This window comes from Eretmochelys imbricata, chromosome 8 (assembly GCF_965152235.1).
Source record: "Eretmochelys imbricata isolate rEreImb1 chromosome 8, rEreImb1.hap1, whole genome shotgun sequence".
NCBI classification, from domain to species: domain Eukaryota; kingdom Metazoa; phylum Chordata; order Testudines; family Cheloniidae; genus Eretmochelys; species Eretmochelys imbricata.
The window spans coordinates 83,385,893-83,412,538 of NC_135579.1; the positions used below are offsets into that span (position 1 = coordinate 83,385,893).

The following is a 26,646-nucleotide window of genomic DNA, read 5'->3' on the forward strand; positions in this document are numbered from 1 at the left end:
TCTGCCAATTCAGCTCTGCTGCTCTGACCTGAAGTTGGACATTGAAAAATATCTGCAGTTATTCTAAGTATTGTAGCTACTTAGATTATGGGTGCCCAAGACTTGGTTTCAAATGCTCAGCCTCATTTGCTCTTTGCAGAGTTTATGGCATGTGGTTATGGCAAAAAATAAAAAAAAAAGTTAAAAACAAGTTTATTAAAAAACACATGAGAAATGCCATACAGAACATACTGAAACTGGAAATCTTTTAAATGCATGAACACAATATATAAGGATAACAATAGGCATAAGCAGTAGGTAGCAGTTAATTTTAAAACTTTTTTTCCCTTTGTAGTATCACTCCAGCTACTGTTCAGGTTCCCTGCTTGTTTAGGACTGCAAATGAATATGATTTACACTATCATATGTGTCAGCTGTATGAAAGAGAAACTGTAGTTAAAAAATTGACAGTATCTTTTAGGAATGTGTTCCTTTGAAAAATTGAAGTGGGATTCTTCTGTGCAAGGGCTCATTAAAAAAAGGCTAACTAAATTAACCCCAACTCTCATAATCCACCTTCCTACAGAAAATCATTTATATGATGTTGCTAAACACCCTGTTATAACCTAAATTACCCAGAGCAGGTAACTAGAAGATTTCCACAGGTAAATGAATGACTGCTAATAAGAGTAATATTTTCTTCTTATAAAGAAAAATAAATCTTCCCTTAAGAATGTCATTATTAAAGCACTGTGGCATGTTTTTAAAACCTAAGTTATGAAAGTAAGTCTGCAAGGCAATTATATGACCAAAATCATACTGCAACCAAGGGAACCAGCCCTATAGCATGTTATAATACTAGACTCAATTACTGAGAGCTCTCTCCTTCCCCTATATATGTGTTTTCACCTTAAGGGCTAGGAAAGTCATGTTTCTATTCACAAAGGAACTTATCCAAGCCCGCTAAATTGATGGAAAGACTTCCACTGGCTTAAATGAACTTTGGGTCAGGCCCAAAAAGTTTCCTCAGAATCGTTTAGCTGGGAGCTGGGTTTTGTCCCTTCTCTCTTACGGAAGTGGTAGACGGTTCAGCCCTTGAATTCTACAGATGTCCTGAGATCTGCATGATCTTGAAGTGTGTGTGTGTAAGCCAAGTGCCTTTATTTACACCGTTCCACGGGCAACCTTCCACAAAAGGACAGCATGACTCCTTCTAGAGCCAAGATACCATGTCGTCCTGCCAATGGTTGGACTGAAATCCATCCCTAGGGAATGGGTGTTAGCACCGATTAGTAGTATTCCCCAGCTGGATTTCTGAAGGGAGCATGCCACAGTGTGGCTACACCTTTCCCCAGAGCAGCTGGGGCAGCTTCTGGGGCAGCTCGGAGAAGGCTCACACTCTTTTGTGGGTTCAGGAGCTCTACAAACAGATTTAGCTAGCCTTTGCTTTGTGAAATGGAAGGTAGCATGTGGGCCTTCATATCTAAATGGAGTCAGTTAATGCTTTAGTCTCTTTAAATATCTGTGGATATTACATGAGCGTATTTCTAATAAGAATTCTGACTTCTGATATTAGTGGGTAGCATCACATAGATAATCTAGAGATACATAAAATAAAGTACTTGGATGCTCAAGTACTTTATTAGAAATATGTGCACTGAGCTTTTGCAAAATGATTACATTTTACATGTAAGCAAAATACTGAATAAACTCTCTGATTAGGAAGATCTAAAGTAAGATACAGTGAGTGGTTTTCCCTGTATGTTTTACTGCAAGAGTCACCCGCGTGACTTGTATTTAACCATTCTCTTCTCATGCAGCATTACAGTATTCCCTCCCTCCACCCCACAAAAGAAAATGAATATTCCACAAATGGATATAGATTGCACTTTTACAGCATGAACTTGCCAGTCTTCTGCATTTTCAGTGTCCTGCTGAAACAGTGTTAACACAGTCCATTCCTTTATGAAACAGGAAGATTTCTCCTAAGTACTTCTTTTGATGCTGGAGGAATATTGTCTGGGAAATTTACTTCAAATTCTATAATTAAGTCGCCACGTTGGTCGGGATTTTTGGGAAATGGCAACCCATATCCTATAATTCTTCTCCTCATCCCAGGCTTTACAACCTCATTTACTGTCATAGGTATGGTTCTTCCTTCTATCGTTGGCACGGTGACCGAGGTGCCACATAAAGCCTAAAATAAATAGTTCATATCATGAGAAAGAGGCAACCATCAAAAGCTTATTTGTACTGAAAACTGAATTTTCAGATTACAGAATTAGAAAAAGATGATATTGTGAATACATGGATTATTTTGCATAACTGAAGAGAACTGTCAAAACTGAAAGACAATACTTATGTAGCTCCCTTTAAAAGGGGATGCTTGTTTTATTACCAGTGTTCTCTCCAATATCAAAACAATTGTCAGTGCCCCAGAATAACATCTAAAGCAGTCAGGAAAGGGTTTACTCCCTGGTGCCGCATCCTAAGCATCAACAGATAACGCTGTGATCAGTACAAACAGAACAAATACGCTCAGTACTCCCACTGTCTTCCGCTCATGAATCTCTACCAAACAAGCAGCATCTCAGCTGTCATTAGAAATTCAGAGTCCTAGCTCCATTGCACTTCGGGTTACATAGAGTATTTATTCATTGTAAGACTCTTGCAACACTTGTTTTGCTCATACTTTGCTTTTTAAAACTATTTTAGGGCTAGTGTCTGACATTTACATTGAGCCTTTTTGATAGAGCTGGGCAAAAAACATGTGACTAAGATTTTTTTGTTGGTTAAAAAAAAAAAAAGGCATTTTCTGGTGTCCCAAACCAGTTTGCGAATTTTGATTGAATTCAATGAATAGTTTTGGCCCAGAAAAAAAAAAAACAACCTCAAACAATTTGAAATGTTTCATTTTGAAATGGCATTTTGAATTCAAATTTGGCCAATTAAAAAAAAAAAAAAAAAAAGCAGGGAGGAGGGTTGGAAAACCACCTGAAATGGCTGACCCAAAAACGTTTTGTTTTGAATAGACCAAAACGTTTGGGTCAATTCAAAATGAACATTTTGAAAAAAAAAAAGGTTTTGGTTTTAAATCAAATGGGATTTTCTTTTCCCTTCTAGATTTTTTGGTTTGATCTCCAAACCAAAAAAAAAATCCATTATTTGCTCAACTCTGCTATCAATCTTCACAGTGTCCTTTTATATGCACATTTGTGATGTTCAAATTAAAGTAAATATTAAAATACAAACCAAGAATTTACCTTCTCTGTATCAAGATATAATTTCTTGGCAAAAACAAAAACAAACTAAGCACTTTGTTTTTTAATAGAGATAATTCCCACTAATCTCCTCTTTTATCTAAATACTTATGCATTTAATACTGTACTTCTGGCCTGTAAGGATTGATTTTGTTTTCCACCTACCCTCTATGTACTTAATCTGTGCTGACAAAACTCAGTGTTATTTGGACTCAGTGAAAGAATTATGATATTTATGCAGAAACCACATTACCCATCCTGTCATTACATACTGCTTTTCCTCTTGTATTATGTGGTTCATCTCATGAAAAATCTAAAAAAATATATATTTTTTTAAAGTTCAGAATACAGGCAGACTTTGTTTGCATGTCCTCTGCACATCGCTTGAGATTTGTTTATTCTCACTATTCCTTAATGCTACATTTTTAAAAATACAGACTTGATTCATTTTGGGGAAAATCAATTCCTTTAACTGTCTTCAATCACTAAAGAAAACACTCTCCAATCTCTTATTTTTGTTTCTGAAAGCAAAACTACTTTGGTCTTTGGAGTGCATTTAAAAAAGAAGATATGAACTTATTTTTATCATCACATATAACTCCCATAACAACACCTGCTCACAATTTATCCTCATGAAATCCACCTCCATATATTCTAAAAGCACACTGAAATGTGTTGATATGAAAGGAAAGATATTTTGCAAGTTTGCTAAATTAAGCTCCATTGGTGAGCTGTGAAAATATTCTAGACGTGCGTTCTAGATACTTTCTACTCCAGAAATGATAAGGACGGTATATCATAGCAGAAAGGAGTCCATTACATTGGATGCATTCATTGTTACTTCAACCCAATCTGCATTTACATATAGAAAGCTATTGTACTTACTGTAGTACTAAAACTTAGAAAAATGGCAAATATGCTCTACTTTCCTTTCTCACAGATCATTCTGTATGTTGCCATAGACAAAACTTAACAACATATGATGCAGACCCCAGTAAAAAAAGCCAATGATTCTGGTACTGTTAACTATGCACTATACTTAGTCTGATTAAATTGTATTAGCTAGAGAACTGGAGTGCTGAATTATGATAATTGCTACAGATTTATTTTCTGCAGTGTAGCCACAATACCATGCTAAGACAATTTCTTTTTATATTTCATTTGCGCCATCAACACTCACAAAACTTACCTCCCTCAAACTTATTTTAACAGGATAGATAATATTTGAACCATCTCTCTTGAAGAGCGAGTGACTTTTGTCTTTAATGACAAAAACAATATCGGCTGGGATAGTATTGGGTGTTTCATCTCCTTCTTTGGGGAAAGTGATTTTAGTGCCTTCTTTCCACCCTCTCTTGATCTCAATGGTGAGGATTTTGTCCTCCGTTCGCACACTTCTGCCATCTGGGTTCAGCCTTTTTCGGGAAATTCTCATCCTTTTTGTGCAGCCATGATATATCTCTTCCAATGATACTTTAAGTTCATGGATAATCGGGGGATCTTGTTTACGACGAGGCTGGCTACCAACTGTATTCCTCTCTCTTGGAAATCCATTCATGCTAAAACTAGTGAAAGATCCAAAAGGATCACCATCCACTTCCATGTCTTCAGTGTCTCTGCCACTAGGCATTCTTCTCCCAAAGAAGATCTCAAAAGGATTTGTGCCACCAAAAAATGCTGCAAATGTGGCATGTGGGTCACCATGGAAAGCGTATCGAAAGGTGCCACCCTGTCCATCGGGTCCTCCAGCTCCTCCTTTCAACCCTAATTGGGACATATGGACAAGGTTAGGAAAGTCCATACTAGTTTTCAATCCTGGTACTTATTAACAACATAAAGAGTAAAATACAGTTTTGTCTTGAGTCACAAACAAATACTGAAAGGACTTGTAGTTTAACAACTGCACAAACATAGAATAGTAAGCAGAGATTGAAGGGCTCCTCTTTAAAGAGACCTCATCCTACTTGCCAGTGGACTGTAGAGTAGCAACTACTCATCATCATACAACCTGGAGTAATTCTGAAGATTTAGAATTGTTTCCTAAAAAAATATGCCCCATCAGCAGCAAATCTATTTAATAATTGGTCACTCATTGAAATGACTGGATTGTAAATAATGTTTTAATAGTGTGCTGAAAATGATGAGTGTTCTCTGTCTGCATGATCTTAAAGACCATATTCCCATGTAATTTTTTTAACTAAGGATCTGCTCAGTGGGACTAGGGTTAAGCCCTTCAAGGCCACTATCGGTATGGAATATATAAAGTTGTATTATATTTAAAGCTTCAAATATGCTCCGTTTCTAATCAGACTAGGCCAATTTCTGTGCTCTTGAGATCAATGGGATTGCACAGGGTGTAAGTCAGACAGAGTGGGTCAAATTCTGTGCTATTTTAGGAAACTACCATAAATCAACAGCTAGCCATAAAGCACATTGGTATGAATGGATAACGGAAAGCATAATCCCCTTCTATTGTTTTGGAAACAGGACTTCACCAAGTCTGAGATAATGGAAACACTGTGTTTTGCTTTGTTTCTTGGGGGGTTATAATCTGGGAATGGAGAGGAAAGAGAAAGTTGAAAGGAGTGCAGCAAACCAGAAAAGTGAGGCCACATTTTTGTTTATTAAAAGCTATTTTCCATCAGTAGCAACCCAGCATTAAAAACCTCCCAGAAACAGTAAATCTTACATTTGTACTATGTGGAAGAGTTAATATTGTAGAAACTTTGACTTTCAAAATTTCTGACTTCTTTGGGTGCTTGATTTCTCAAATTTAATGCTGCATTAACTAGTTTTTGTATTTAATTTCCTTGAAGTTTTCAAAGTCAAACAATAGTAAACAGACAAAAGTTAAAAAGGCAGGCTCCTTTATTAGTTAGAAATTTTCAGTTGTGTTTATCAAATACTCTAAGCTAGTGGTTCTTGACCTTTTCCGGACTGCACCTGCATGTTACAAACAGAAAAAGCCCCCACTCCCATCTAGTGATGAAGAAAGGGAGGTGCTTGTGACCCCTGGAAACTTTTTTGTGGGAGGAGACTGTGACCCCCCCAGTTTGAGAACCTATGCTCTAGATACTTTATGAGATTAAAAAGAGACCTTAGAGGTAAAGAAGCTTTGCTATCTCTAACCACCAAACTCATCCTATCACTTCCTTAGTAAAAATTCCCACTCTCCACTCCTCTTCCCAGGCCATCCAAGATTTTACTCCCCCACAAAAACACAAAACAAAAAAGCCCATCATCATCTCTAGGAGTCCTTTATAGTTCAATCTCCTTTCTCAACTAATTGACTACTATTTCTTTCTCTTCTTCATATTGGTTGTCCCCATTCTTCCCAGTGTGAGATCTTCCTTCCACTTCCTTCAGGTGACAGTTTTCTCATGCCCAGCTTTTCATTTACCATAGTCCCCAGCACCCACCCAGTTATTTTCTACCTCTACTCTGTGGCTCCAGACCATACCTCACGCAACAAACAGTTCTTTTCTACCTCCCTTCCCTTGCTAATGACCTCCATATACTTCTTCCTACTGGTTAATTCCCTCCCCCACTCTCGCCCTGACTCCTCAGACCTTGCTTAAGAGGTTTTAAGGCCAAAGGCACTCAGTCCTTAAGGAGGCCTTCAGTTCTAAATACTTAAGCATCTCAGCAACACTTAACCACTAAGCTGCCTCATAAGATTAAGGTAGCTCTGCACTATATGCAACCATTTTCCTTCTAAGGCCCTTAAGCAGTTATGGATTTAGTCTTATGCTAAAGCATAAGGGAGGGATAGCTCAGTGGTTTGAGCATTGGCCTGCTAAACCCAGGGCTGTGAATTCAATCCTTGAGGGGGCCATTTAGAGATCTGGGGCAAAAATTGGGGATTGGTCTTGCTTTGAGCAGGGGGATTGGATGACCTCTTGAGGATGACCTCTTGAGGTCCCTTCCAACCCTAATATTCTATGATAAAGCAGTTCAGCATGCATGCTACTTTCTAATCCATGTTAGTGACAGATCTTTTAAAAGAAAAGCTGAATTCAAAGTATTCATAAACTATGCATAAATTTTTAATGCTAGGTCCTCAGCTACAGCTGATTAGCATATAGTGCAGCTCAAATGGAGGAGTGAGAGTCAGATAAGGCAACTTCCTAACATATCTTTGGGAGACCATATTGAATTAAGTGTATAAATGGTTTATGTATCTTTGTGGGCCAGGGACGGTATGCACTCCACAGTGGGGAGGATTACCACAATTCCTCCAGGAAGTAAAAAAAGTAGGGGATGATTAAGGCAAATCACTCAGGTTCTAACACCTCAAGAGAAGTACCACCTCCCGTGGAGGCTCACATATTCTGGTTCAAATTGGATTCTCCAGTGATCAAGAGACAAAGAAAGGACTTGTAGATAAATAACCTGAGCTTAAATTGATGCAGGGCCATTGTTCTGGTTCCTGCTCTAAAGACTGATATGACCTTGTAACAAGGAGGAAAAAACAGTTGTGGGGTTTGAAGACCTAACACCTGTGCTGAGTTGGGGGTGGGTGACCTCTGGTGAGATTTTTAGCACATGGGAATGTTTTTATATGCTTTCTCTGTAATGCTTCTACCTTCAGAATAAATGTGCTTGCTTGGAAGAAGCTGTGTAGTAACTTGTAACTGCAGGCCAAATATTGGTCACAGCCCTCAGAGAAAAAGCAAAGCACAGGCCATGGCCTTCTAGGCTGGGGATATCACAGTGTAGATCAGGGAGATGTGCATCCTTAAAAATCCCACTCCCTTCTGACTGAGGCATGGATCTCTGCCCAGGAGAACTGATGGCTGAGAGTGAAACCTTTAAGGACCAAGAAGGGTGAGTTACCCTAAAACTGTGGCAGAGGGCAAAAGTGGCCTTTGCATCCTCTTGATCCTGGGCCCAAGTCAGTTGCCTAGCACAACACAGACCATCCTGAAAGGATGTTATTGGACCATTGGCGGTTGGCAAGAGATCAATACGGCAGCCAAGTATCAGCTAAGTATAAAGGAGCCCAGTCACTCCCTCCACACTGGCATCAGGGAAAGAGTCAGCGTAGGAGTTCCCCAGTTGGTGCTACAGCTACACAGGGGTGATCCTCCCATGTAATGCTGACTTTAGGGCCACTTTCCACCAGTGGCACAGCACAAAGCAGCAACCCATAGGCCTTAGCATTTACTATTTCCAAATTCAAAAACCCCAAACTGATCTTCTTCAAAAATGTATTGCTTTTCTTTCTCTAAAAAGGACTCTAAAACAAGACAAGTGTCCAACTTGAACAAATACATTTAATCCAGATATGAGGAATGGATTTTTAATATTTGTTTAATTCCAGGATGACTGAACTGATTTTACTCAAATTAAAAAGTTAAACAAATTTGGATTAAACCCAAGCACAAAAGGTTTGAGCCCTAAAGGAATGTTTTGATAAAGTTCTGAACAACTGCAGAGGGGGCATTAGAATGGAAATGGCATCTCAATCATAACTCTAGTTTTGCTATGGCAAATGCTACACTAAACGTTTTTCAATTTTTTTTTTTTTAAATGAAGTACTGGTACTGTCAAACAAATGCATGACAAACTGTGTCATGTGATTAGTGGAATGATACTTCCTAGAATAGATACTGAATAGTTTTTGCTGAAAGTACATCAGGTTCCATGGTTGTAAAACAATCACAGAGCTTTACAACTACTGACTACATTCTGGACAACAATGACAGAGCTTAGGCAGCCACTCAGGCGACAAGGGATATTTCCAGACACATAGCTGCAGGAACTTGTCAATACTTTTGTTAATATTATGCCTAAAATAAACAGAAGTACATGCTTTGAGCCTCTGCTTCAGGTATGCAATGCCACACTGCCAAAGGCTACACTGCTTTATATGCCTTGCCCTCCACCCTTAGGAGAATCTGACTAATGATATTTTTAGGAGGGGGTTAGGAAGTGCTACTGCACTGGAATGGAATGAGTATTACCTAAGCTGTAGATTAATTAAGTCCTTGCATATAGGAAAGAAGAACAAACAGAGCTAAAGGGAAAAAAGCAATAAGGCAAAAAGATTAAGGGCAAGATTTTTACAGCTATTTAGGCATTGCTGCACTTAGCATTGCAATGCCTAATTGATTTAGGAGCCCAAGACTCATTTCCAAAAGGGGCTTGGGAATTTAGGAGCCTAAATCCCATTAACAGTCAACTGCTTAAACCCCTTTTGAAAATGAGACTTAGGCATTACAATGCTGAGTGCAGCAATGATGGAATACTTTATAAATCTGGGCCTAATACCAAAGGAGATGCATGAGCCCTTAGTAATCCCAGATAATAGAATCGGGTCAGGTATCAGAGTCTTAGGAATGACATGAGAACCTGTGGAAACATCAGTAAAGACTTGTAGTTCCAGAATTCTCTCATTTCACAGTGGTACAAGAGACTATGGAATTTGCCTCATTTATAGAAGTTAAAGTTTGCAAAGACGCAATGATCAGTGACAGCACCACACATGTTGATAAAGGGCCAGATATCTTGCATAGCACTTACTTCACAATTAGTGCTACTTGTCAGTGAGACTACTGATGGAGTAGTGTGCAACTCAGCTTGAGTAAAATTATCAGAATCTGGCCCCAAATGAATGTTAACGATTAAATGAGCCTACCTAGTTTCTGTGGGCAGTGCTTAACCAGTTTAGAGTCTCAAATAGCGTGTAAAAAGGAACTGCTGAATCCTAAAAATGGTGGGGAACCATCACAATTGATGATTAAAAAAGAAAGAGCTTCCTGTTTAAGTAACCATTTTAGGCTATATAATATTTCTGGGGCCTCATCCCTTTGGCACGTTATTACTGTTTACAGTTAAACTAAAAAATTGTTCTGGTATTTCATGACATCAGGCAAATACTTTCCTCTATGGGCAAGAAGCCAAGGCCAACTAAGGACTGGACACCTGGACTCCTGCTCAGTAGAGGGATTATCCTGTCTTGTTTTGTACAAAAAAAGCAAATTATCCTTTATGAAAAGTTTGAGAGATATATTATTCAATGAGGCGCTCTGTCTCTATGTAACATTTTGATGGCTATCTCAAAAAGCGCAGGGGCAAAAATAAATAAAATGCATCCAGCTATTTATAGGTCATAGACAAATCTTTATTACATTAAAAAAGTTCTATAAGATGGATTTGGGATCTTTTTAATTTTTTTTTAAATAAACAAAATTGACTTAAGCATGGTTCTAAACTATGAAGGATACACTATACATGATTATATATATTTATTAACATATAAGTCTCTAATTACCATATATCAGTCTCCAGAAGAAAACAGTCATTGTCCAAATCAGTACATGCATGGATAAATACAAACTTTCTTCTTGTCTTGTGGCATTCAGCACAACTAAGTGTCCATTGTAAGAGTGTAGCACAGATAGATACTGAGTAAGAGAAATACTTACCTTCCTCCCCAAACTGATCATAAATGTCTCTCTTTTTGGGATCACTCAGGACTTCATAGGCTTCTGCAACCTCTTTGAATTTTTCCTCTGCGTGGGAGGATTTGTTCTTATCCGGATGCCATTTAAGGGCTTGTTTTCGGTAAGCCTTTTTGATATCTTCTTCAGAAGCCCCTTTTTCAATTCCCAAAATTGAATAATAATCTTTTCCCATTCTGAGTGTTGTTAGATGAATTTTAGTTTCCCTTGATATGAAGAAACCAGTGTCCTGTGCCTGAGTAATGCAGTGATACTGGGGGGAAAAAATAGCACAAATCAGCAAAGCTGTTGGTACTCTAAGCGGTGGGTAGACTGCTTACCCTTATTTGATTCCCTCCCCTGTTGCTCATTTATAGATAAATATACACAGTGGTAGAGAGACAGCCCTCTCCAGAGCCCTCCTATTTATACTACGTGTCTCCGCTCTTTCTAGAACAGCAAATGCTACAGAACGTCATTTCCCAGACTGCTCACAGCCAAAACATTCTCTGCACAGCTGTTTCCTCTGCCTTCCAATTAACTGTTCAATTTCCATTTCTCTCTTTTGAGCGATAAATAAGCTCTGTATCTTACTATCAGACCCCGGAACCTGTAGGTCAGTGGTCTCCAACCTTTTTATACCCAAGATCACTTTTTGAATCTAAGGGCAACCCAGGATTTCCCCACCCCTTCCCCGAGGCCCCGCCCTGCTCATTCCTTCCCCCTTCTCTCCCTGGGTCACTCACTCTCCCCCACCCTCACTCACTTTCACTAGGCTGGACCAGGGATTTGGGAGGGGGTGTGGACTCTGGGCTGGGGCCGAGGGGTTTGCAGTGTGAGAAGGGGCTCCGGGCTAAGCCTGGAGCAGGGGGTTGGAGTGCAAGCTTTAGGAGGGAGTTTGGGCGCAGGAGAGGGTACAGGGTGCTGGCTCTGGGAGGGGGGGCAGGGCTGGAGCAGACGGTTGGGGGGCAGGAGGGGGTATGGGGTGCTGGCTCCGGAAGGGAGCTCAGGGCTGGGGTTTGGGGTGCAGGAGGGGGTTTGGGATGCTGCCTCCGGGAGGGGACTCAGGGCTCAGGTGCAGCCTCCCGCCAGGCAGCACTTACCTCTACCTCCGGTGGCTCCCGGTTGGTGGCGGGCGCAGCGAGGCTAAGGCAAGCTCCCTACCTACTCTGGCCCCACATCGCTCCCGGAAGGGGCCAACGCACCCTACACCCCTGGGGTGGGGTGGAGGGCACGTGGTTCCATGTGCTGCCCCTCTCTGCAAGCACCGCCCCCGCAGCTCTCCTGGCTAATGGGAGCTGTGGGGGCGGTGCTTGTAGGCAGGCACACTGAAGGAGATCCCTGCCTCGCCCCAACTCCAGGGCTGCAGTGGCGACTTCTGGGAGCGGTGTGGAGCCGGGGTTGGCAGGGAGTCTGCCTTAGTGGTAGCCACACTGCACTTCCACCGGACATTGCGATCGCCTGGGAGATCCTCTAGGATCAACCAATCAGTCGCGAATGACCGGTTGGCGACCACTGCTGTAGGTCATTGGTCTGAATCCAGACCTCGTCAGTGGGCACTGAAAACCTAGCTGTCTGACAGTTATAAAATTGCCTATGGAAATGAGTTGGAAATTTCAATTCCTGACGTGCACTCTAATCTATTTAGGTTCTTATGCCATGTAAGAATGCACAGCTGCTAAGGTGACAAACTACCAACATAAACTGGCACCTTTTTTGTACGGATTAAAAGCACATTTAAAATTCACGATAAAATCAAACTTTTCAGTAGCCTGATTTCACTTCATTACAAGCCCAAATTAATCGATTTCCACCCAATACACAGGATTCCAGACTGATAAATACAATACACAGGATTCCAGTCAATCTGATAAAGTACTACTTTATTGCCAGTTAGGTAGTAAGCACAACAAAGTATAACAATGATACAACTTGATGCATTACTGGTTTAAAACATCACATGCAGAAACTGGCCACATTCCTTTCTATATGTTACACTGTACAATATAAGCAGTAGAATACTGGTTTCAACAAGATGCTGATACAAGTCTAAGTACAATAATTAATAGAGACTTCTGAGACAGAGCCATTTGATTTTTGATAAGTAAACAAGTTAAAGTTGGGATAGATACCCAATCACTTCATACGATGATTTACGTAAAGCAGGGATACTCAGACTGACGCTCTGGATCTGCAAGTGGCTCTGTAACGTGTCTCCTGTGGCTCTTTGCAGCTCACGATATTAAAACACTGTGTGATTTAATTATTAATCAGTCTAAGTTATTAACCAATCAGGATACTTTTACTATGTTATTAACCAATTGTAGTGGATAAAATAATAATATTTGGTCAGTCATTTTGCTGTGAGAATTATATAAACTAAACATTTCCCATCATACTGTTTAAATATGAATTTATAGTACTATAGTAAAGGAAACAATAAATTCACCTACTGTGGCTTGTTTGGGTATTGCTGATTACTAATCTGGCTCCTGAATCACTGAGGTCTGAGTATCACTGATGTAAAGTTTTAACTTTCAACTCTGTCTCACACCCTGCAGAAGGGTGGGTATCAAGTTACAGCCTGCAAGCCAGCATATTCAAGATCTCATTTGGCCCTTAGCTGCGTATTAGGTCAAGAAGTTGTAACCATCTGGTCAAAAAGGCTATATATTTAAGAGTGATTACTATAATTTTAGGAAAAATATTTCTTTTAACATTTGTTCTAGTGAAAGGAAAGGCCAGTTTTAGTCCTAGCTAAAAATTACACACGAGAGACAAATAGCTTGTTTCCATATATTGTGTTAATTAATCGTTCCCCTTTCTACTTTATTGTGTTCAGATGTCCTGTCTCTCTGCTACAAATGTCAATACTAGACTGTTTTATAGTGCACTCAGCAATACCTGTGGGGAACTTCTGCACACCAATGCTCAACTTAGAGATGGTATACATCAGAGGTTTAGATGGTATATGTCGGAACCTGCATCTCCTCCACAGATCTTCTCAGACCTATCAGTTATGGTTAGAGCTGGCCAGAAAAGGACATTTCCCCACCCCCCCCATCGGGGAAAAAGCTCTTATTCAAAGTTTCCAGTTGGGAAATAATTTTTCTGTGGGAACATACAAAAAAATTAACAATATGGAAAACTCTACATTTCTTTACCTTTACAGTTTTCCAACTTTTACCACTGGAAAACAGAAGGAAAAGATGAAAAATATTCCCCTCACACACTCTTCACATTCTGTTTTCCAAATTGGGAAAGTCAAAGTGTGACTGTGTGTTACTTTCTCATTGATTTTGTTTTGTCTGCTCCCCTTTTTTCTTGGGGAAAAAGGGAAAAACCTACGGTGGCACGCAAATTCTCACACTTTTTGTGGGGGGTTGGGAGGGAGGGAAATAAAAAATTAGAATTGAAACAAATTTCATGGAGAGGGGAAAATGTAAAAAATTAGAACAGTTTTTAACATAAAAATCATGACAAAACTCCATTTTTGACAAAAAAATGTAAAACAAAAAAAGTTTTGACCAGCTCTGCTTATGATCCTGGTTCTGAGAATGCCTGAGGATACTGGGAATCAGAACCACCTGCCTCTTTGCCCCCCAGGACTAGCTTGCATCACTGGAACCTGCAGTAGTCTAGAGCAGTGGTTCTCAAAGCCGGTCCGCCGCTTGTTCGGGGAAAGCCCCTGGCGGGCCGGGCCGGTTTGTTTACCTGCCGCATCTGCAGGTTCAGACGATCGCGGCTCCCACTGGCCGCGGTTTGCCGCTCCAGGCCAATGGGGGCTGCGGGAAGCAGCGCGGGCCCAGGAACGCGCTTGCCGTCCTTTCCACAGACCCCATTGGCCTGGAGTGGAGAACCACGGCCAGTGGGAGCCGCAATTGTCTGAACCTGCAGACGCGGCAGGTAAACAAATCGGCCCGGCCTGCCAGGGGCTTTCCCCGAACAAGTGGCAGACCGGCTTTGAGAACCACTGGTCTAGATTGAGCAGTCACAGTGTTCAGGTCCACCCACCCTTTTTACTGCCAGCATCAGTCATCCTCGTGGCTGTAAGAGAAGGAACTGCCATCAACCTCCCAAGAGACAGAGAACTAGTTATGGTCCATCACTGTTTCCCCACCATGTCCTTCTCCAAGTGAGACTTGGAAGACATCATCAGGCCTTAACAAGAGCTCCTTTTTATTAGTGTCATTCCTATCCAGTTCCAGGATCCTTCAATGGGTGAGAGGGGTTACATTTCATTATATTTTGCTGACAATATTTTTATAATGCCTGATGCACAGCATGGCTTACATGGTTTTTGTTTGTTTTAAATTAATAAAAAAAATACTCTCCCCCACACCATTTATAGTCAAGTTATCTTTAGAAATGTTCTAGGATTCCAAGCTAACAAAAAAAACCCAAATTGATGCTAAGCCGAATATACAGTCCTAAACTAAAACATTTTGCATTTCTGTAGTGCTGGGGTCTCATAACAAAGCACTGTGCTGCAAAGGGTAGGCACAACAAAGGCCAGACTATAAGCTTTAATGCTGAATTTTCATTATAAGATTAGTTCAGAACAGAATTTTCCTATACTGAAAGGTAGAGTTTTTTTTTTGCATTTAGGTTTCCATGGGCAGTACATTAGGTAATGTTTTTATTACATCCAGAAATGTGTTACAATAATTTAGGTTCAGAGGGTGATTGTTTTCCGTTATTCTAATTCCTAACTATACCGGCAACAAAAGTTAGTCTAGAAAACACTGAACAAATGACAACAAATGCTATCAATGAGACCTATGAAATTTAGTTTTGTTGCATATATAAGGCACATGTCAGGGCAAAAAACAGTTACACTAAAAGGATAAGGATAAACTAACAATCTGAGGCCTCACACTTAATGAAAAGTAGCCCTTCAAAATTAAGCAGTCTAAAATGATTAGGGGACTGGAACACATGACTTATGAGGAGAGGCTGAGGGAACTGGGATTGTTTAGTCTGCGGAAGAGAAGAACGAGAGGGGATTTGATAGCTGCTTTCAACTACCTGAAAGGGGGTTCCAAAGAGGATGGATCTAGACTGTTCTCAGTGGTAGCTGATGACAGAACAAGGAGTAATGGTCTCAAGTTGCAGTGGGGGAGGTTTAGGTGGATATTAGGAAAAACTTTTTCACTAGGAGGGTGGTGAAACACTGGAATGCGTTACCTAGGGAGGTGGTGGAATCTCCTTCCTTAAAAATATCTAAGGTCAGGCTTGACAAAGCCCTGGCTGGGATGATTTAGTTGGGGATTGGTCCTGCTTTGAGCAGGGGGTTGGATTAGATGACCTCCTGAGGTCCCTTCCAACCCTGATATTCTACATTTTTTGGAACATCCTGGTTGATGGACGTGATAGGAATGGGCTGCATATGATCATTCTAAAACCAACAAAAAAACCCCAAAAAGTCTATGAAATCGTCCTTTGGCAATATTGTACCAAATAGGTTACACAGTCCAACATTAAGTGTACATAAAAGGAGTTCATGCTGAGCAAGTTCAAGACACCTTTTATATACTAGCCTTTTAAAAAAAATTGTTAAATCCCCTAAGCTCTCTCCCTCTTGGGGGGAGAGGGAAAGATATCATGGATATAGAATTAAATCTAAACATTTTGTTGAAGGCAACACCACTTACCAAACTCAATGTCATACAGGTCTAAAACTTGTGCTGCACACAGAGAGCTAATGACTTAGCCCTGGTCTACACTAGGACTTTAGGTCGAATTTAGCAGCATTAAATCGATGTAAACCTGCACCTGTCCACACGATGAAGCCCTTTATTTCGACTTAAAGGGCTCTTAAAATCGATTTCCTTACTCCACCCCTGACAAGTGGATTAGCGCTTAAATCGGCCTTGCTGGCTCGAATTTGGGGTACTGTGGACACAATTCGACGGTATTGGCCTCCGGGAGATATCCTAGAGTGCTCTATTGTGACCGCTCTGGACAGCACTCTCAACTCAGATGCACGATTGTTTGCCGTTGCTCTGACGCAGGGAGGGGCGACTGAGGACACGGCTTACAGGGTTGGCTTCAGGGAGCTAAAATCAACAAAGGGGGTGGCTTTACATCAAGGAGTATTTCAGGCAGGACTTCATGGAGGGTTCCAATAAGAAATGGTGCACCTAAGTTATTGTTCTTATTGGAACAAGGAGGTTAGCCTGGCCTCTGATTGATACATGGCTAGATTTACCTCGCTGCACCTTCTCTGTGAGTGACTGCAGTGTGACCTAGAGGAATGAGTCCCCTAGACAGGGGAGGGGGGGAAGCAAATGAGTACAAAACAAGTCTGGTCTATTTCTTGTTTTGATCCACTCCATCTATCTTTTACATCTTTGGCTGGCAGCAGACGGTGCAGAAGGACTGCATGCCATCCACATCTCATGGCTGCTCGGCAGAAGATGGTACAGTACGACTGCTAGCCATCCTTATCTCTTGCCTGCCTGGCAGAAGATGGTACAGTACGACTGCTAGCAATCCGTATCGCCTGCCTGCTCACCATAAGACGGTTCAATAGGACTGACTGCAGGACTAAAGAGAATGACCTGGTCAAGTCACTCCAAATTTAGTCCCTGCGCCCATGTCTGCCCAGGCGCTCCCAGCCGACGTGGCCAGGAGCACCTCGGACACGACGAGGACGACTATCAGTCGTATTGCACCATCTGCTGCCAGAAGGCAATGGGTTGCTGCTACTGTGTAGCAATGCCGTACCGCGTCTGCCAGCACCCAGGAGACATACGGTGACGGGTTACCTGAGCAGGCTCCATGCTTGCCATGGTATGGCGTCTGCACAGGTAATTCAGGAAAAAAGGCGCAAAACGATTGTCTGCCCTTCCTTTCACGGAGAGAGGGAGGGAGGGAAGGGGGGCCTGACGATATGTACCCAGAACCACCTGCGACAATGTTTTAGCCCCATCAGGCATTGGGATCTCAACCCAGAATTCCAATGGGCAGCGGAGACTGCGGGAACTGTAGGATAGCTATCCACAGTGCAACGCTCCGGAAGTCGACTCTAGCCTCGGTACTGTGGAAGCACTCCGCCGAGTTAATGCACTTAATGCACTTAGAGCATTTTCTGTGGGGACACACACACTCAAATATATAAAACCGATTTCTAAAAAAATGACTTCTATAAATTCGACTTTATTCCGTAGTGTAGACATACCCTTACTCTTTGCAGTTTTAACTACACAGAAAGGAAAGGCAACCATATGTCACATCCTCCTTCCATTATGCAGCAGAGAGGCCAGCTTCAATAGCTCCTGCATGCAATATGCCAACCAGCCAGTGGCATCACTGAAACTTAGTCAAGCCCCTTAGGGGCAGAGAGGGAGGCCACGTTCCTGGAGAATATACATACATACCCAAAGACTGAAAATCTGTATCCAAGTGTTGCCCTACATAAGACGCTAGCCTCAAGTAGCAGTATTTTCCAGACATGCACAAGTGATGCTTGCTGACAGCAGCACCACATGGCTCTCATAGCCCAGATGCCAGGCAGGCAGGTGTCTCCAAAACTATGTCTACACAGCAATGTAAGGCTAGTGTTAGTGGGACTCAAGTCAGCTGAATCATGGGCTTGAGCCTGTACACTGCATTTTAACCCTAGGTTAAGGATTTTCTGATCTGTGCTCGAACCTAGGGCTCTGGCATCCACACTGAAGTGCATAGACCAGAGTGAAAGTAAACGTATTCCAAAGTGCCTAGTGCCCCCTGTCCACACACTAGCCCTAGGAACATGGTGTACTGGGGGAAAACTCTACTGCCCACCCTGTTCCCTCACTGTGGCAGTACTGATGGAACTCAGGTGTCCATAAGGAGCACAAGTACATAAACCACATAATTAGCTCATTTGGTGGCTGTATCAATAGCATGACTGCAGTTTGAGAAGGCTTTATACTGAAACTACCATCCAATCCAAGAATTGGGCTCTCCAGCTCTAGGCTGAGTTCCACAGACACAAAAATGTCCATGTGCACCTGTTCTCAGAATAATTAGGACATCAGTCACGAGGGTGGTCATATTAAAATGGAATGTGGCAAATCTTAATTTTTAAAATAGGATGTTCAATTAAGGTGTTTTGGTGTGGAGTTTTTTAAATTTATTTTTGTCGGTTTGTTTGGAAGTTTGACATAAAATGAAGGTCACATACCCAGCCTGGCTGCTGCTGGCTACAAAGCAGTGAAATGATCCTCCCAAGGCTTGGGGTGCAGTGTGCTTCCGCAGCCCCGGAGATCTCTTACCCCATCCCTGCTGCACCCTGCGAGGTAGGGATAAAGGATCCCCAGGAGACTATGAGGAAATTTTGGGGCTGGTTCCCAATCACTGCCCTCACAATGCACGCAGCCCCAGCAAGTTCAGGGGGCCTGGGAGCAAGGGCCACAGAGTGGAGTGGGACCAAGCAGATGCCCTGCAGGGAGGGGGAGTGGCAGAGCTCCCTGCTCAGCACAGCTGGGGGTGGATGACCTGTACCACCCCGGCAGCCAGGAGCTGCCTCCCACCTGTCAGCTTTGCTTCTTGCTCTGGGCAAGTTCTGTGCAGCAGCGAGGAGGACCAGAGCACGCTTGGCCAGACAGTAATGGCACTTCTGGTCGCTGTGCTCCTCCTTTGCCACTGGGAACTCTGGGATTCATCCAGAGGACTTCTGGGACCCAGTCAAGCTGAGTCAAGCTGGGGCTGCATGCATACAGGAAAGAAACAGGGCTCAGACCCTATGTCCCAACTTAACGCTGGCTTGGACACTCCAGCCCTGCAGCGTTCTAGGATCCTGGATCTGAGCCCGAGATTAGCACAACTGATGCATGGACACAAGGGGGGTTTGGAGCCCAGGCTTACATTGCTGTGTAGACATAACCCAATAATGACAGGATGCGTAATAATTATAATCCAACAGAGCACCACTGATTAGTCACTATTCTTTCCAATTTCTTCATCACATAGGCACAGGCCTGGCTGGGATGATTTAGTTGGGGTTGGTGCTGCTTTGAGGAGGGGATTGGACTAGATGACCTCCTGAGGTCCCTTCCAACCCTGATATTCTATGATTCTGACTGAATACAGCAAGGAGTAAATCTGTGGAAAGTATCTTCACTGAAGTCCTCAGATTTTGATGTATCTTGTGACTATTAGATAGTTAGTAGCCAGAATTTTATCCAGTGACTGTACGACTGTCTGTTTTAGGATTTTCAATTCCTTTATACACCATCCCTCTAGGATGAAGGGTATGCATGGAAACAGAGGCTGCAGTGTACTCTGCATGGTACACAGGCTGCCACATATGGTCGACTTCCGATGGATATTGTATAGCTGTATTTTCTGCCAAGTAAAACGTGGTCAAGAGTAATGAATCTGGACTAGTGGAGAGAAATATATCTGGCAACAGTTGCAAGTATTTTGGCTTTCCTATCTACATATCTAGACTGTACAGCACCTACACTACATCTTTCAGATATCTAAAGATCTAAATAATCAATTGCCATAAACAAGCAGCTTCATCTAGACATAAACTTGTAAAGTTTTATGATCAACAAGTGTACTTTGCTTAACCAGCAAAATCCTTTGTGCAAGCCCTTAATTTTATAACTCAATATCGATCCTCTGTCATGCATGCAAAAACTTTTCCATTAAGGGAAAGGTTTTATTGGTATAATTAGAAACTAAATGCAATATTGGAAGCAGGTAAGAAGGAAGATGGTACCCTGTCCAAAAAACATGCACCTCTGGTCATTCAATGGATCTCTAATACAAATACCCTAAGATTTTCATAAAGCAAAAAATGATTTGTGACAAAGCTAGTGCACCCCTAAAATATTTACATCTGTCAGGACATCCTTACATGTAATTAGACTAACTCATTAAGATGCAACAGCACCTTATTCCTCAATTATTGAATATGTTCATTAGCAAAATTAAATGGGAATCTGGAGAAATATAGATAGCTTAAAGCAAAGACAATAGATTCCGACTACTAAGACAAGTTGGTTTAATCTTTACAACAATAAGGGATAAGCATACCGTTCCTCAATAAATAGTAAAATTGTGTCTCTTTTTTTGAGCAATCAAGAAAGGAGGAGGAGGAAGAAAGCAAAGTAGTCATATTGTTGAAGGGTACTGTATTAATTTCAATGGAATAAATGGGCCCAAAGAATCAGAGGTGTTAACATGACTCTGTCACTGTTCAACATTAAAGAGTTTTAAACAAGGTTCAGGCTTTTGGAATAAAATGACTTCTGCCTGGTCAGTGGCAAACATGCTGTTAAAAAATTCTTAACCTTTACCAAAGATATAGAAAAGGAGGAGAAACAATTAAAGCATTTGAAATGTAAAATATCAAGTAATGCCTTCGTTTTAACGGGATACCAAGATAGCTTTAGAAGGAAATCCCCTGTTAGTCACTCTTTCAGATGATAAATAACTGTCTTTTTAGGAGAAAAGAAGTCAGCTGAAATGGGCTGCAGTTGTTAAAATCTTATCCTGTTTCCTAGAAGACAAACATACACAAAAGGAGAGAAAAAAGAAAAACAAATGGAAAAAATGCAGCTTCTGGTGCTGACTCATAGCCCTGGTCTACACTATGGGGTTAGGTCGAATTTAGCCACGTTAGGTTGATTTTAAAATGAATGCATCTACACAACCAACCCCGTTCCGTCAACCTAAAGGGCTCTTAAAATTGACTTCTGTACTCCTTCCTGGTGAGGGGAAAGTGTGCTAAAATTTTAGTAGTGCTAAAATCGACCTTGCTGGGTCCAATTTGGGGTTGTGCAGACGCAATTCAATGATATTGGCCTCCGGGAAGCTACCCTGGAGTGCTCCAATGTGACCACTCTGGACAGCACTTTGAACTCCGATGCACAAGCCAGGTACACAGGAAAAGCCCGGGAAATTTTGAATTTCATTTCCTGTTTGGTCAGTGTGGCAAGCTCAGCAGCACAGGTGACCATGCAGTCCCCCCAGAACTGCACACGAGCTCCAGCATGGACCCAAAGGGAGACACTGGATCTGATTGCTGTATGGGGAGAAGAATCTGTGCAGGCCGAACTCCGATCAAAAAGAAATGCTAATATGTATGCAAAATCGTGCAGGGCATGGTGGAGAGAGGCTTCAACAGGGAAACACAGCAGTGCCGCGTGAAAGTTAAGGAGCTCAGGCAAGCCTACCAAAAGACAAAGGAAGCAAACGGTCGCTCCGTGTCAGAGCCCCATACATGCCGCTTCTGTGATCAGCTGCATGGCATTATAGGGGGGGACCCTACCACTACCCCACCACTGTCCGTGGACACCTGCAAGGGGGGAGTCTCACGCAACAGGGAGGAGGATTTTGTGGATGAGGAAGAGGAGGATGCACAGCAGGCAAGTGGTGAATCCGTTCTCCCTGGCAGCCAGGACCTTTTCATCACCCTGGAGCCCATACCCTCCCAAGGCGGGGTCCCCGACTCTGAAGCCGGAGAAGCCAGCTCTGGTGAGTGCACATTTGTAACTACAGTACAGGGTTTAAAAGCAATAGTGTTTAATGTCTGAGATGCCCTGAAGAATTGGGATGCATTCGCAGCTAGTACAGCTACTGGAAAAGTCTGTTAACGTGTCTGGGGATGGAGCGGGAATCCTCCAGGGACATCTCCATGAAGCTCTCCTGGAGGAACTCAAAGCCTTTGCAGAAGGTTTCTGGGGAGGGCTGCCTTATTTCGTCCTCCACAGTAGGACACTTTACCATGCCAAGCCAGTAGCAAGTAATCTGGAATCACTGCAGCACAAAGCATGGCAGCAAATGGTCCTGGGTTTTGGTCGCATTCAAGCAACATTCGGTCTATATCCTTCTGTGTTAGCCTCAAGAGAGTAATATCATTCATGGTCACCTGGTTGAAATAAGGGAATTTTAGTAAGGGAACAGTAAAAGGACCCCGTTCATGCTGGGCTGTTTGCGCTTGGCTAAAAGAGAATAGCCAGGTGGCGGGGGGAGGGGTGAAGGGATCATCCCAGAGAATAGCCACGTGGTGGGGTGGGGGGAAGTGTGTGCTCCACATCCACCTGAAAACCACAGCCCTTCCTTTTAAATGTGAAACCCAACCAGCATTACTTGCTGTGGGATAGGATGGCACTGCAGTTTGAAACCATTCCCACATGTTATGAAGGCGTAAGAAGCCAACCCTGCATACCAAAAGGCTTACCATGGCTGCCTGGAAACCAAATTCTGTTGCCCAGACATTTGTGATGTGTCACCATACTGGCAGGCGCTCACTATAAAAGGCAAAATATGACCTTGTACCTAAAGCACATGTGCTGTCTGCTGCTTGATTAACTGTGAAAGAGTCTCCCTTTTGTTCTCAGAAATGTATCATCTTAAATTTTACTCTCCCTTTTTCTCTCCCCCCACGTGCAAATGTTTCTATGCTCCCCCTATCATCTCCGTCCCTGAGGTTATATCGCAGATTAGAAGGCAAAAAAACCACACTCGCGATGACATGTTTTCCTAGCTCATGCAGTCCTCCTGCACTGATAGGGCACAGCTTAATGCACGGAGGCATTCAGTGGCAGAGGCCAGGAAAGCATTAAGCGAGCAAGAAGAGCAGAGGCAGGAGGCGATGCTGAGGCTAATGGGGGAGCAAACGGACATGATGAAGCATCTGTTGGAGCTGCAGGAAAGCCAACAAGAGCACAGACCCCCTGCTGCATCCATTGTATAACTGCCTGCCTTCCTCCCCAAGTTCCATATCCTCCTCACCCAGACATCCAAGAATGGGGGGGGGGGAGCGGGGCGGCTCCGGGCACCCAGCCACTTCACTCCAGAGGACGGCCCAAGCAACAGAAGGCGGTCATTCAAACAGTTTTGATTTGTAGTGTGGCTACAATAAGCAATGTGGACTTGTCCTTCCCTGCTCCTGCACCCCTCCCCACCTGGGCTACCTTGTCAGTTCTCACTTTTTTTTTTAAATAAAGAAAGAAAGAATGAATGGTTTCAAAACAACAGTTACTTTATTTCCTTTGCCAGCTGTGATCGAAGGGGGGAGGGTGGTTGGCTTACAGGCTTTAAAATCAACAAAGGGGGCAGGTTTGCAGCAAGGAGAAACACACACAACTGTCACACCGTAGCCTGGCCAGTCATGAAACTGGTTTTCAAAGCCTCTCTGATGCGCCTAGCTGTGCTCTTCTAATCGCTCTGGTGTCTGGCTGCTCAAAATCAGCCACCAGGTGATTTGTCTCAACCTCCCACCCCGCCATAAACGTCTCCCCTTTACTCTCACAGATATAATGGAGCACACAGCAAGCAGCAATAACAGTGGTCTAACCTAGGTCAGCAAACAGCACCAGCGAGCTTTTAAACATCCAAAGGCACATTCTTCCACCATTCTGCACTTGCTCAGCCTATAGTTGAGCTACTCCTTACTACTGTCCAGGCTGCCTGTGTACAGCTTCATAAGCCATGGAAGCAAGGGGTAGGCTGGGTCCCCAAAGATAACTATTGGCATTTCAACATCCCCAATGGTAATTTTCTGGTCTGGGAAGTAAGTCCCTTCTTGCAACTGCTCGAACAGCTCAGAGTTCTTAAAGATGCGAGCATCATGCACCTTTCCTGGCCATCCCATGTTGGTGTCGGTGAAACGTCCCTTGTGATCCACCAGTGCTTGCAGCACCATTGAGAAGTACCCCTTTCGGTTTACATACTGGTTGGCAAGGTGCTCCGGTGCCAAGATAGGGATATGCATTCCGTCTATTGCCCCACCACAGTTAGGGAACCCCATTGCAGCAAAGCCATCTAGTATGACCTGCACATTTCCCAGTGTCACTACCCTTGATAGCAGAACGCCAGTGATTGCACTGGCTACTTGGATCACAGCAGTCCCCACAGTAGACTTGCCCACTACAAATTGATTCCCGACTGACCAGTAGCAGTCAGGTGTTGCAAACTTCCATAGGGCTATCACCACTCGCTTCTCAACTGTCAGGGCAGCACTCATCTTGGTATTCCTATGCTTCAGGGTGGGAAAAAGCAACTCACAAAGTTCAAGGAAAGTGGCCTTATGCATGCGAAAGTTTCGCAGCCACTGTGAATCATCCCATACCTGCAACACGATGCTGCCCCACCAGCCTGTGCTTGTTTGCTGGGCCCAGAATCAGCATTCCACTGTATCAACCAGCCCCACTGCCACCATGATGTCCCACTTGCCACAGCCTGTGCTTTCAGGAACGTCTGTGTCCATGTCCTCATCACAATCGTCCTCGTGCTGGCATCTCTTAGCCCTGTTATGCACATACTCCAGGATAACGTGCGAGGTGTTTACAATGCTCACAACAGCAGCGGTGAGCTGAGCAGGCTCCATGCTTGCTGTGATATGGCGTCTGCACAGGTAACCCAGGAAAAAAGGCGCGAAACGATTGTCTGCCGTTGCTTTCACGGAGGGAGGGGCGACTGACGACATGTACCCAAAACCACCTGCGACAATGTTTTTGCCCCATCAGGCATTGGGAGCTTAACCCAGAATTCCAATGGGCAGTGGAGACTGTGGGAACTGTGGGTAGCTACCCACGGTGCACCGCTCTGTAAGTCGATCCTAGCTACGATATTGAGGACACACTCCACCAACTTAATGCACTTAGTGGTGACATACACAATCAACTGTATAAAATCAATTTCTAAAAATCAATTAATTTCGTAGTGTAAACATACCCTTACTGGCTACCACACTGCTGGAGAAACACAGGGATAGCACACTCTGAGACCTAGCAAACTTGTACCAGCATCAAATTATCTAGGGCATTGCTTTTTGCTGCCAATTTGGTCACATATTCACAGCAACATTGCAAAATATAGTCTTGGCCAGCTAAGCCAGACTCTTGATAGAGAGAAGGCGAAAGGAGAGAGTAAAGAGAAGAAATAGGACATACGAAGGGGAATGACAGTCTCACATCCCAGGTGATATTCAGGATTTAGCTGAAGCTGGTGGAGGTGGAAATATCTGGGTTCCTCTCTATTTAAGGATCAGGATGATGAAAGCCCAATGATGCTGTAGTACAACCTAGAGTCCCGGGGGACTGTGGGTCTGGCAGTCACAGTAGTAAAGCTTGCTCCTTCTCTGTCACCTACCCCACTATCCCCTACCAGTAGTTGTCAGACAATTTCTTAATTTCCCGTCCATAAGTCTTTTCTTTAAGAACTCCAAAAGGGAGTGATGGATGGAACAGCCCATGCCCTCATCATTTTGTTCATCAATTAGGCCTAATTTTTGACACACCAATTTTGGTCTATTAGTTTCTGGTCCCACACTTCTTGTTTACCATGTGTGACCTCAGCATAGTCCTTAAGTTATATCAATAGGCCTTTATATTTTGACTAATTAAGTTTTTCTGTCTCCCTTTTGCACCTCTTCCCATGAACAAACATTTATTATTATAGATTATTATGAAATCTTATGAACTTTCCCTCAATTCTCACACTTGGGTAAAAATTTGTCAGCCCAATTATTAGGGCAAGCGTTCTGCTGTATTTTGGAGGTGGGATAGGGTTGCCGGAAGATAATGCCCAGCCCAAGCCCCAGGCCATGGGCTGGAGTTGGGCACCTGCCAGCTTCAGGGGAGAAGGGGAGAGAGGGCATGGCCTCGGGGAAGAGCGTGGGCAGGGCCACGGCGTGGGTTAGGGGAGGTTTAGCCTCCCCTGGCCTTCAATACCCACTACCCATGACTAAGCATAAGCAAAAGATCTCCAGTGCTTGCCGTGGGTTAGCCCTAAAGGACATACAGAGCTCGCTTATTACAGAAGCTTCTATTACTTCTTGAAACTTAAGACTGGAATCCATTTATGGGTATATAGGTTTACTTACTTTAAACCTTGTAAATAACTCTATTTTCTTTTCCTAGTTAAGGAATCTTGAAATAGTTTATTGTAGGATTGGCCACAAGCATTGTCTTTGGTGTGAGATCTAAAATACAATTGTCCTGGATTAAGTGACCGAT

At 42.9% G+C, this 26,646-nt stretch overlaps 1 protein-coding gene across 4 annotated transcripts in view; it reads right to left on the minus strand.

Annotated features, from left to right (window-relative positions):
• Positions 1-219: 219 nt before the first annotated feature.
• The window catches only part of DNAJB4 (DnaJ heat shock protein family (Hsp40) member B4), a 41,301-nt gene continuing 14,874 nt past the window's right edge, over positions 220-26,646 (minus strand). For 3 of the 4 annotated variants that reach the window (XM_077824333.1, XM_077824334.1, XM_077824335.1), the window contains exons 2-4: positions 10,670-10,958; positions 4,429-5,003; positions 220-2,176 (exon numbers count right to left, since the gene is read on the minus strand). In XM_077824333.1, the coding sequence (XP_077680459.1) occupies positions 1,943-2,176; positions 4,429-5,003; positions 10,670-10,880 (1,020 nt within the window). In that variant the 5' untranslated portion in view covers positions 10,881-10,958 and the 3' untranslated portion in view covers positions 220-1,942. The remainder of the gene's footprint in view (positions 2,177-4,428; positions 5,004-10,669; positions 10,959-26,646) is intronic. The other variant, XM_077824336.1, reaches the window with a different exon arrangement.